The sequence below is a fragment of the Triturus cristatus genome, chromosome 8, assembly GCF_964204655.1.
Source record: "Triturus cristatus chromosome 8, aTriCri1.1, whole genome shotgun sequence".
NCBI lineage: Eukaryota > Metazoa > Chordata > Amphibia > Caudata > Salamandridae > Triturus > Triturus cristatus.
This window is the reverse complement of record NC_140591.1, coordinates 1,569,869,751-1,569,883,187: the sequence shown is the minus strand read 5'-3', so window position 1 is coordinate 1,569,883,187 and position 13,437 is coordinate 1,569,869,751. Positions and strand designations below refer to the sequence as shown.

General features: G+C 41.6%; 1 protein-coding gene across 1 annotated transcript; it reads right to left on the bottom strand.

Annotated features, from left to right (window-relative positions):
• Positions 1-10,560: 10,560 nt before the first annotated feature.
• On the bottom strand, positions 10,561-11,547 carry LOC146806196 (olfactory receptor 51G2-like). The gene has a single exon (XM_085623890.1). The coding sequence runs from the start codon at positions 11,545-11,547 to the stop codon at positions 10,561-10,563; it is 987 nt and encodes a 328-aa protein (XP_085480016.1).
• Between the last annotated feature and the right edge of the window lie 1,890 nt (positions 11,548-13,437).

The following is a 13,437-nucleotide window of genomic DNA, read 5'->3' as shown; positions in this document are numbered from 1 at the left end:
AAAAAATATAACAACGTTTTTGGTTGTTCTCTTCACTGCTGTGTAACTCTTTCTTGTTCTTATTACGGTTATTTGATGGAGTCCACCATGGTGTTCAATTTTGGGGCACTTATCGTGTGAATACTGGTGATGTCTGAAGTTTACACCAACTTCTGAATAGTGTGTTAGATTTATCTGAACTTTACTTCCATTAAAGTGCTGATAATGAAATGCAGACTAGCCGTTCCCATAGAAAAAGACACGAGGTGCACCTTTGCGATATATTCTAAATTCTAAAATCCTGTATTGAATTTCACTGAGGTAGTGGCTGCACTTACAGTGTACACACAAAATCAATTAAGAACTCTCATTGTATTTATATTGATTGGGAATAGTGTGTCAAGTGCTGGATCTTGACGAGATACACTGCTCAGTTCGTATATTGTTCTGCACACGAAAAAAATCACATCACAACTTTCACACCAACTGCAGTGCCAAACAAAATCGGGCGATAAGCCACGTTGGCACCAGGTATTTTACACCTACTTTCTGCTGGTGTTAAGCAGGATGACTACCTGCACCATGAAACGGAACACAGCCAAGAGCCATACCAGAACACCCACAGGTGCCATAGAATCAATGAGCATGATGCAGGGATACCCATGAGGGCCACAAGACTCATCGCAACAACTCCAGGACTGCCAACGCACCCCAAACACGCATCCGAGCAAGTGTGTCCCTATGGTCATTGTCTTAGCATGATAGGCACGAGCCCTGCAACATCACAGTGTGCTGTCACCTCAGCGTTGGCACTGAGCCTGGTCATGTAGCTACGCACGCATCTTCCTTTATGCACATCCGGCATGTGCTGGTCCGGAGTACACAGGTCAGCGCAGGGGTATGCCTATCCGGCAAGGGGAACAGGGTGTCTCGAACATGTCTGTGTACTGGAATTGCGGTAAGTGTGTCTGTGTTCTGGTGTGGCCTGCCACAAAGGCCGCAGCACTCGATGTTGTAAAGTGCCATGCACCACCTCCAAATGGCACTGTGATGGTGTAGTTTGAATGTAGCAGGACATGCGCGAATACGCATTACAATGGTGTGCCGTACGAGTGCACGAGATACAACAGTGCACCGTAGAAAAGTGTGGGGGCTCATGGGAGGGAGAAGCAGCTGGTTGGCAATGTAACACACAGTGAACTCGCCCATATGCCACGTGCTGGGCAACTCATCCATGATAACCACGGTCGCAGACATCCCACTACACCGACGATCGGCCTTTGTACACATCCTGTACGAATGCAGCGTGGTTTCACTTCTATGCTCATTCAGTGGTGTGATGTTTTTGGGTTGTGTGACTTGTGCTCCTTGTTGGTGTGTTTCATTTTGGCCATTGTTTGTCTATACTTGTGCTGTACCTAATTGTGCATGTGTGCCATTCTGCCTATCTCCCCCCGTACCCCCGACTCCCTGCTTCTTCCTCTGCCTGGTGCTGTTGTGTCTATAATTTTGTTGCTCCACACATAAACACATGTAAAGAACAAATTAGAATAGTTCCTTGATTCTTTAAGGTTTCAAAACTTCTCTCTATTGGTTTCTTTTTAATTTTCCATGTAAACCGTTTTTTACATTCTACAACACGTGCAGGTTAAAAGTTCATCACTTTTTAAACTTAACAATATTTTTTTGCAACATTTTCTTGAACATTTAAAGGCACGTGCAGGTTAAAAGTTCACGATTGTTTTAAGTTCGAACAGTGCCTTCCAAATGCAAGTAGCAGCTGTGGTTCAGTTGACCGAATTTTATGATATGTACTCCATGTTGAGACTGCTTTTTCTTAACCAATCAAAAAGATGCTTTTCCACAAAACGAATGTGCACGCTACTTTTAAAAAAGAATGCTTTTCAACTCCCAATCACGTATCGTTTTGTATGGCAAAAAAAAGTACTTCCCCATCTTTAAACATATCTCTTATTCTATCAAGGAACTGCATAAGCCACAGACATCTTTCCATTCCTTCCAACCATACCTTCAAAATGCTAGTGTGAATAGTAGGACATAGCTATATTTTCAGGTGCAAGAGGTATGCAGAACACAGATGTATTGACTTAGACCTAAGGACTCCTAAATGCCTTCTGTGAATACCGAAAGTATTCAAGTTAGGATTTTTCTCAGTTTAGGAGTAGTAAAGTTAGGACTCCTAACTTTAGGACTCCTAAATGCCTTCTGTGAATACTGAAAGACTTAAAGTTAGGATTTTTCTCAGTTTAGGAGTCCTAACTTTACTACTCCTAAACTGAGAAAAATCCTATCTTTAAGACTTTCGGTATTCACAGAAGGCATTTAGGAGTCCTAAAGTTAGGACTCCTAACTTCTGTGAATACCAAAATGGTAGTAAGTTTAGGATTTTGTCTTAAGTTAGTTCTGTGAATCGGGCCCTTAATTTCCGCACCCAGCACTTTCAGACCGGTAGGTATGAGTAGTTCACTTCGCACCCCCTCTATAGCACACCCTAAACACCCAACAGAGGTTACAGTGCTCCTACCCTCCTCTTTCCCACATTGTCCCCCCTTTTTCCCTCTTACTCGCTTCAACGGAATCACAAAAAGGCGGCCAACACTTCCTCGTTCCATGAGACTCTAGACAATACCTCACATATTTTCCATAGCCAGGACTTTCACACCACTACGGGTCAGTAGTTCATCCTAGTAGGTATAAACACATGCTGACACTACTTCCACAACTGTCCTGCAGCGGCCAGGGCACATGACTTCACACCATAAGACACACAGTTTAGGCTCACGCTTTCATCCCCGACTCCCGCAGCAGCTCACCTTAGCAGCATCAGACTACGCAATACCTCACTTAATTTCCGTACCCAGCACTTTCAGACCGGTAGGTATGAGAAGTTCGCTTCGCACCCCCCCTATAGCACACCCTAAACACCCCACAGAGGTTACAGTGCTCCTACCTTTCTCTTTCCCACATGTTTTGCCCTTTTTCCCCCTTACTCGCTTCAACAGAATCACAAAATGCCGGTCAAAACTTCCTAGTTGCAAATGCTCGCAGCCAATCAGCAGCAAGCTCGTGCTCGTAACGCCTCAGCCAATCAGATGGCAGAATTCCCAAATATCGATATCTGTAAATATCGATATTTCTCAAAAACTACTGAATGGATTTACACCAAACAAACAACAGCGTGCTTTCTAGATGAATACCCTTCTCCCTGACAAATTTGGGGTAATTCCGTTCACCCGTTCTACCTGTAGCCTTGTCTAAAGTTTCTTATGGAAATTAACATTGAAAAAACACGTTTTGGGACCCCCCTTTTTTCTCGGCCCCCCCTTGACGAATCACCCCCAAACTTTCAACATAGAATTAGTTTTGAAAATTTCACGAAGATTCTTCAATCGGCGCCAAAGTTATTGTGAATAGAATGTTGCCATTTTCCTATAGTAACTAGGTCCTAACTATAACTACCTACTGGTGACCGCCAGTAGGTAATATATATATATAAATATATATATATATATAAATATATATGTATATATACTCACTAAATAACAAAAGTTACAGAGACATTATAGTTACACTCACATTTCTCTTATACAAAACCAGTGAAATTCAGCAGTTATAGTTACCTGAGCTAGCTATAACTTATGCCCCCGCAATGCACTGCTTATGACCTCACATATTACTTCTTTTTTTTGGGATCGAGCCGTGGCTCTCGCTGAAAAGGACCCTCTGCAGACAAGGGAACTTCATCCCCCAACCAGCAGTGCTCCAGGAGGCGCATTTGCAGAGAGATGGAAAAAGGGGACCCCAACCCCCCGGAGCTTGCCCCTGCCCCTCTTAAAAATATATATATATATATTTTTTTTTTTAAAGGAAGAGGGGCAATGCGGCCCTGGGGACCCCATCCCCTAGGGCCCAGCTTTTCTTTTTTTTCTTTTCTTTATTTAAAATAAAGGGCGGTTATTGGCCCCTGGGGAACTCATCCCCCGGGGCCTGGCCTTCTTCATTGGGGATTCTGGGGGGAGTCTGAAAGCACCCATCATCCCTGCTGGCTCCCCGGCTCCTGCGGCAGTCGGTATTACTTTGAGACCCAGGAGGTGCTAACATGCAGCTCCCCGGATCTCAAAGCAATGTGTGTTTCCCTGCTTGCTTGACAGCTGGCAGGGAAAAAGACATGCTCCGCTTTCAGCAAGCTGGAGCATTTTCTTAACTTTTGCCCCATGGAGGTGGTGGTCCCCCAGGCCCGCCAACATTGGTGATTCTATGTGAAACATTTTCTAAGTGTCAACTTTTAAAATACAATAATATTCCTTAAAGATCACTACTGTAACCAAAAGGATTTTACTCAACTGTTTACAGGATATGTCCAAGGACTGAATCTAGGATCCAGCCCTCTGGTTAGAAAAGTAATCCATAAAGTAACTAATTGCATTTGACTAGAAATTCACATTGAGCTCAATGTTGCATTGTGTTTGAAATTGTGTTGCCCATTGCAACAACTGTAACTACTGTACTTAAAAGTCTGTTGCCTATTTGCAAAGTATTTAAACTAAAGTAATTCATTCTGAGAAAGTATATTTTGTATTGTACTGTATAATGTAAAAAATAACATATCTAAAAATAAACAGTTTACAAAATGTAGTGAATCAGTATCAAAATAATCAGTATAACAATTAATACATTAAAAATTGTCATTTACAAAACCTTTGAAATTCACTGAAAAAACCATAGGTTTCAGGCCTGATTTAGTTAGGAATTAGCATTTAAAAAACCTTTGAAATTCACTGAAAAAAACATAGGTTTCAGGGGTGTTATAGCTAGCTGATGTCATCAGATGAGATGTCATCAGTGATGTCACTGACCATGTCATGAATGATGTAATATGTGACATCATCAGCAGTGGATTGCGGGCGTGCGAGATGTAGTTAGTACAACTAACTATATCGGAGGAATTTCAATGGTTTTGTTCGAGTGAAATGTCCAGCTAGCTATATATATATATATATATATATATATATATATATATATATATATATTATCTACTGGCGGTCGCCAGTAGATAGTTATAGTTAGGACCGTGTTTCCATAGGAAATCCGCAACATTCGATTTGGAATAACTTTGGTGCCGGTTGACGAATCCTCACGAACTTTTCAAAATAGGTGGGGTGCTCCGCTCCGCTCCTACCCTGAAAGTCTCGGGGAGATTCGTCAGGCGGGGGATGAGAAAAAAGGGGGGTCCCAAAACGCATTTTCCCCATGCAATTTTCCATAGGGACCTTTAGTCCAAGGTACAGCCCGAACGGCTGAATAGAATTACTTGAAATTTGGCAGAGAGGTAGTCCTCAGCTCAGGGATGTGCCTTTTGCATATATGGAGTCAATCTGTTCAGTAGTTCCTGAGAAAATTGCAGTTAAAAGCACATGCATATCTATAGCCGCGCACCGTGCACGCACCGTGCGAGCACCCTAACGTGCGCAAGCGTAATTCTGATTGGTGGTTATATGTTAGTCAACGTTCGAATCGGTCGAAATCAGGAAGTGTCGGCCGCCATTTTGTTTGTTTTCAGTGCGAGAGTGAAAAAGGAAGGTGGCGAACGTGAAAAGGAGGCAGGGTAGAGAGTTCCGACCCCCTAGCCTTTTTCAGGGGGTCTCTGAAGGACCCCGAAGGCAGAATTTTGTTTTAAAATTTATTTTTTTTAAAAATCGCGGGGGTGCGCGCACCTTGCGCGCACAGTGAACCCCCCCCAAAAATAAATAATTAAAACAAAAATTTTAATACGTAGTTTATTGTAAAATAAATATATAAAAAAATAATAATACATACATAACTTAGCATTTTAAAAAACGTACAAATTCACTGAAAAAACTATAGGTTTCACACACGTTATAGTTAGGAATTAGCATTTTAAAAAACCTTGCAAATTCACTTAAAAAACCATAGGTTTCACACATGTTATAGTTAGGTGGATATTTCTCTCGTAAAAAAACAATGCAATTCCCCCTTTATAGTTAGTTCAGATAACTATAACTCGCGCGGCCGCCACTCTATCACAAGGATGATGTCATCAGTGATGTCATGAGTGATGCCACTGAGCATGTCATGAGTGATGTAATATGTGACGTCATCAGCAGTGGATTGCGGGCGCGCGAGTTATAGTTATCTGATCTAACTATAACATGTGTGAAACCTATGGTTTTTTAAGTGAATATATATATATATATATATATATATATATATATATATATATATATATATATATATATATTTATTTACCTACTGGCAATAGTTATAGTTAGCACCTGCTTTTCCCATAGATGAAACTTTGGCACTGTTTGACAAATCTTTTGGAACTTTTCAAAACAGATGTCCCAGTTACTTTCACTGCTGTTTGGAAAGTTTTGGGAGTATTAGTTAAGTGGGGGCTGAGAAAAAGATGGCGTCCCAAACCCTTCTTTACCATGCAACGTCTGTGGGGATTTTGCATTATTTTTAACACAATTACACCGCAAACCGCAGAACTAAATTCCACCAAATTTGGCAGAAAGCGAGATTGTGGTCCAGAAGGTGACCATTTTGTATTTTGGTGCAAATCCATTGAGTAGTTTGGGAGAATTAAAGGAAGAATGCATAGATATCTAATGATGCGGATCATCTGCTGATCCACCTGTGGGGGATAGCCAAGGATCCATGGAAAAAAAAGCCCTGATTGGCTGGCCACAATGAGAAAGGAAAGTTGCAGTGGGCATTTTGTTCTTGCTTTGCCCGGGGATGGGACAAATAAAGTTTTAAAAACAGGTAATGTATGAGGATACAAGTATCCTATCCCCAAAGGAAAGATAGGACAAGAATTTGCACCACAAAAAAACATTTTTGAGTACGTATCGAGGATACATGGGTTCCTGCGCAACCGAAGCCAATTGGAAAAAAAACTCTCACCCATATAACACCATACCCCCTTGATGCATGGCTGAAGGCTCTGCATAACATGGTGTTGGCCACAGGGCTTGGCCACGGGCCATGTCTTGCAGCTAAACTCCGCTGCACACAGCTGAAGGTCGTGTGCAGCAGGGATTTTATTACGTTTTGATAATTATATATTACTTTACGTTAAAAAAAACATACAAAAATCACTGAAAAAAACAAAGGTTAAAGGGATGTACTAGCTATGTTCATGTTTTACTCACTCAAAACCATAGAAATTCAGCAATTATAGTTATACTTATCAACTAATATACTGTGATTTAAGAATAAATCTACATTGGACAAATACTTATTTATTGAGTTTGTACTTATTTTAGTTAAAGACCTCAGAAACAGTCAGTGTTATTTATAGTAATACTTATAGTTACACTTATCTGAAGAAATTTAAACTTGTGTTGTTATATATATAACAAACAAAATGTAGCCTATGTTCATTGAATGCAGAGGAAGATATTACACATATCTTATTTTTTTCCCCAGCATATGCAAACCAGGCAGGAAAACGGATACATCCATTCTGCTTGAGTTTGATGGCCAGAAAATACATGGAGGCTCTGAGAATATTAAAGTCAGATAGTTCAAGATTTATTGTGTTCAGTGTTATTAGATTTTTACTTGCAGTGAGCTATCTACAGAAAAGGAGAGGGTTAACATTTTAATGGTTGTATATTTTATGATTTCTTATTTATTGAGTTTTACTATAGTCTATAATCCAATTTAATATACGTGACACTGTATCTCTAGTACTAACAACTCTAAATTCTCTGACTGAGTTATTTTGGTATGCAGTTAGCACTTTATACAAGCCATGCAAATGCTCTTAGTGATGATTGCCCTTTGACCGTAATTGTCCCTTTCTACTCTGGGAACCTACTATACATTTTATTTTTGTATGTTCTATGTTTTATATTGTTCATGCCACATTTGTGCATGAGTAAAACTTTTTAATGTCAGATTCTTTTATGGTTAATTGAACAACTCATGGAGATGGCAAAGGGTCCCTTTGCCTCAGAGAACGCCCCCGTGGACTCTGGAGTTCCACAGGGTTCCAGCATCAGTCCCATCCTGTTCAATATATATTTGCAGCTGCTATTCCCTATCATCAAGGCGTTCGGGGTGGAGCTGATTAATTACGCAGACGACACTCAACTGGCCTTCTCCCTGGAAGGTAAACAGGCAGTTCCTCTAGAGCAGTTCCAAAGCTGCATGAGGCAGACCACGGGACTGGCTACAGAGAAACTGCCTGCAGTTCAATGGAGACAAAACCGAGCTGCTGCTCTATGCACCAACGAAACAGATTCATCATCTACCAGTAGATTTTAGGCTCGCTCCGGACGTGGCCCCACTGATACAAGCTGGCACAGTACGGAATCTCGGGGTTCTATTCGATAATAATCTCCAGCTGGACTCTCAGGCGAGTAAAACTTCCAGCACCTCTTTTGGTTTGATGCGACTGCTACGCCGTATTCTTCCGCTGCTGCCTGCCGACTCACGTATCACGGTCGTCAGGAGCACCATACTCAGCAGATTGGATTATTGTAACTCGCTGTATCTCGGAGCCCCCCAATACATTCTGCAGGGGCTACAGAGAGTTTAGTCAGCCGCTGCCAAGTTGGCACTTGGTCGCAAGCTCGACTCGTCCTCCACTCAGGCACTAAGAGAACTACACTGGCTGCCCATCAGAGAGAGGGTCCTTTTCAAGTCCCTCTGCCTGGTTCATAAGGCAATCCACGGAACAGGTCCGGTCCCACTCCAGGAAAGATTTTCAAGGTACTCCCCCGTAAGGCAGTTGCGGTCATCCAAGGCCAACTTGGTGGCACAGCCTAGGTTAAAACGGGCAAGACTGGGGGGAGGGCCTTTAGTGTGGTTGGAGCCCGAAGCTGGAACGCGCTTCCATCTGAACTTTGGCAGACGCAGTTGCTGATGGAATTCAGAAGAAGCCTTAAGACCTGGCTCTTTCCAGCAGCATGATGTCCCCGATTTTGCCCCCCTCAGCGTTAAAACATCTCGTCTGGTCAGAGCGCCCGGATACCCATAGGGTCACAGTTCTTATGCGCTATATAAATACTCATACAATACAATACAATACAAGATGATGGACAGAGCGCTGAAACTTTTCAGACACTTACTCCCAGTCACAGATCTGGGTTGAATCCATCACTGTTATTTAGCTCTCTTTGTCACCCAAGTTAAGACCCATTCAAATGCAAATCAGCCTTGACCCTTTTCCTCATGGGAACAGCCCAGCCTGGAACTGCCAAGCCAGGTCCTCCCTGGACTGAAACAAGCATCCTGGAACCGGTTTCAGGGTAACACCACAATACAGCCAGGCTAGCTTGAATTCACTGGCTAAGTGAGCATAGGACCCACGTCTGGGCATACCCTGCCAACTTAAGGCAGCAAAGCAAACACAAGAATATGATGGACTAAGCACTGAAACTTTTCAGACACTCACTCACAGTCACAGATCTGGGTTGAATTTATCAAATTTAGCTTTGCCACCCCAGGGCGGAATTTGCGTAGTCGCGCTCGCAAAGCTCTGCGAAACGGTAAAAAATCTCCGCGAACACGCAGAAATTCAGCGAACATGCGGAACTGCTTGTTCGCGATGCTTTTTTCCTGTTCGCGATCGGTGTTTGCGTGCTCAGGGGGAAATATCTCGCGAACACGCATTTTAAGAATGCGAACAAGCAAAAGATTCCGCGAAGCTGCGGGACGCAGAATTTTGGGCAATTTCACGTTCTCCGCGGAACGCGAAATTACCCAAATTCTGCAAATTCTACGAGCGGAACGGAATTTACCACCCAGCCCTATGCAAATCAGTCTTGACTCTGTTCCCATTGGGAACAGTCCAGCCCAAACTGCCAAGCCAGGTCCTCCGTGGACCAGAATCAATCATCCTGGAACTGGTGTCAGTGTAACACCCCTCATCAGCTGGGTTGACGAAGTGAGCTAAAGAACGAAGATGGATTTTGTAGATCTGTGACTGGGAGTGAGTGTCTGAAAAGTTTCAGTGCTCCGTCCATCATCTCTTTGTGTTTGCGTTATGTATATCACGTCGTGCAGGATTAAGATGTTTTAAAATCTCACATTCACAAGAGAATCATGCAGGTACTTATGATTCATGGTCTGTAAATAATGTATAGATAGTACAACACAAGACCATCAAGCCTATTCAGTGGTGATATGGATGTTGTAAATTTTTTTTCACTTTTGACATAGCCCAAAATAATGCATATACAGCAAATAAAACCCTTGGCTATAATTATTTAATCATATAGTGTTATTGATTGTGACACTTTGGAGTACAAATACATTGAACTGAAGAAAAACTCTGCCGCATCATTTATTACAACACTAAAACTTATAAACAGATAGTTCAATGATAAAAGACAGTTGTAATTAGGGGAACCATATGCTCAGACTTTAAGAAACATAATTCAGCAGACCGCATGTCTCTTGACCATGTGCAATTGTTCAGTCAAATGTAAAGTTAATAAAGCAGGCAATATCATAGCTGCACTGTTAGTAGCTGTTAATTTGCTTAGACCATTGAAGGTTCATTTGTAAATGCATATTAACGTATCATGTAGATCTTTCCAGCACAGCATCACAGGTAACACTCAAGGTCCTTCTTGTGTCCACACAGAGGAGTCTGCGGATCACAGTCCTTATCTGCTTGGTTTTCATGCTGTAAATAAGTGGATTTATCCCTGGTGGTATACATGCATATGCAAGACCCATGAGAACAGGTAGAAAAGGAGACGCATCGTTCGCCGATCTGTGAACCCCAGCCAGTCCTATTTGCGGAGTGTAAAATATCAAAACAACACAGATGTGGGACACACATGTGTTGAAGGTCTTGATGGATTCTTCCTTTGAGGCAATAGCTAAGACTACCCTGAGAATATTGAGATATGAGAAGAGTATGCATAGTAAATCTATTAAGAAAGACATGACTATAAAAACACCATAGGTGCTAGTCATCCTTGGATCTGTGCAGGCAAGCTTCATCACATCCGGGTGGAAGCAGAAAGCATGGTAGAGCTTTACATTATCACAATAATGTAGTTGAGTGAGAAAAATAGGAAATGGAATTGTAAAACATATACCTCTGGCTAAAGCCACCAGTCCTATTTTTGGTATCATTGCATGTAAGATTGAGGCGTACCGTAGAGGGTTGCAGATGGCAATGTAGCGGTCAAAGGCCATGGCCATCAAAATGGTGGATCCTGTCAGAGTGAGTGTATGAACAAAGAATAGCTGGGTCAGGCATGCGTAGAAATGAATGTTTCTGAAGTCAAACCACAGTCTTCCGAGCACTGTGGGCAGAGTAGTTAGGCTTTCTCCTAAATCTGTTGCTGCGAGCATTGAAATCAAAAAGAACATGGGTGTATGGAGCTGGTTGTCTGAATATATGATGAACAAAATGAGTACATTCCCAAGAAAAGAAAGGACATACAATAAACACAAAGGGAAAGAAAAAAACACATTTGTTGCAACATTGACCCCCAAAAATCCCATCAGGATGAAAGAAGGAATACTTGAGTTGCTTGTGTTTGCTGATGCCATATTTTTCTTAACAAAGGCAATATCTCTTTTAAATGACCTGCAATACAAAAAACCACAAAAGGAAAATATTAGTAAACTTAAATGTGCATGCTTATTAGCAACTTAAGGATGCAGCAAACTGTGAGGTTAGTCACTTCTGTGGAAAACATCCATCACTTACCCATCTTGATTTTTGCTTACAATGCAAAATAGGAACTCATGCAGTGCAACATAAAATTGACCCAGAAAAATAAAATGAAATGCTTTACAAATATGTGTTATTAGAAGGAAGTGGTCACATGGACCCCTGCCACCCCAAAATGTCAAAATATTTATAAAGGGTAAGTGATCCCTTGTGAACTCCTTACCATTTAGGAATGTGCTAGCACCTTTTTTGAGTTGGTAGTAAAATATTAATATTTTGCAACCAAAATTATTAGCAAAAAATGTATAAATACCATAGTGAATCGGTGTTTAGAAGGGGTGCCGTTAGCATGCCCCTTCCAAATACCGATTTAAAATGGTTTCCTAAAGCACTACTTTATAAAAAAGAGTTTTAGCATTTGCAAAGCCTCTGATTTACTGAATAAGAGGGCAGGTGAATGCTAAATCGTTCAGCTGATATCTCCATCTTGTGCTGTAGGATGAGAATATTGAAACCTCTGTGTAGTTATAGTGAGGGTTGCTTTTCCACAAAACACATGATAATTATCTTTAAAAAGAAAGAAGCGAATTCACTTTAGGTACTTCCTGAGAAGTTTTGGGGTTTTCCCTAAGTGGGGGCTGAGAATCAAAAAGGGGGGGGGGCTCAAAATGCAAAGCACCCATGTATTTTCAAGAGATTTCTGTAGAAAGGGCTATAGCCAGTCAGTCAGTCAAAGCTTTTATTTCGGTAAAATACCATAAAAAGACATAAATAGTAATATACATTAAGACATGATTAAATAGACATTGTATAGAGTGTAATCCATTAAAACATTAAAATTGTTACATAAAAAAATTTCACAATGAAGGAACAGAGTTATTCCACAAAAACAAGTTATTAAAAATTGTATCCAGGGCCAAAAATGTGCTCACTACACCTCAGAGTTCTGTGGTAACAATGATGGCGATACTACAATCAGGGGGGTTGTGTGACAGAAATCATAAATTTAGACCTTGTAAACCACATGGAAAGGAGAAATTTGGCCATTGCAAACACTATCACTGGGGTAGTATCGTATTTCAGAATTCTAAACACCTCCTTGTGGTCCCTAAGACCCCTAGACTTGCATAACTGGACGATCCACTTTTTTCTGGCTGTGATATATAGAGGGCAGAAAAGGACAACATGCAGCTCTGTTTCGCGGGTGTCAGTACATAAAAGACACGTGCTTGAGGGATCCGAAACATTGGACCATCTATGTGTAAGATCCCTCAGCGGTAGCGAGCCGTGTCTGAACTGAATATAGAGTTTCTTTGCCAAAGGTGGTTGGATGACGTCCAGAAAAGCTTCAAAGTGGGGACTAAACTTAATATCCAGAAAGTTGTCGGTAAGCCTACCCAGAGGGGAGTGGAATAGCATTCCCTTCCGATATGATTTCAAAACCTCCCGCAATGATTTCTTCGAAAGTGCACAGCATGTCTCTTCCGGGGCGGACCATAGGTTCCCCATCCCAATGGAGTAGCAGAGGTTCTTTACATAGGTAAGCCAAGGGATTTTATCCGATTTTCCCCTTGCCAATATATCACCAAGATCGTACCTATAGCTTGCCAGCTCGGGCGTTGACCAAAGACGTCTCCAGAACTGGAGAGGGCGATTCAGGGCAATCTCCTCTATGGGAACCAGTCCCAAATCCCATCTCAAAGGAGTTAAAGGAGTGCTAACAGGTAGTTTCAGCAATCTCCTAATAAAGGAATTCTCAGTTGAAG

Excerpts from the sequence above, each read along its gene's own strand:
- LOC146806196 (XM_085623890.1), bottom strand. The coding sequence starts at position 11,547 with ATGGCATCAGCAAACACAAGCAACTCAAGTATTCCTTCTTTCATCCTG.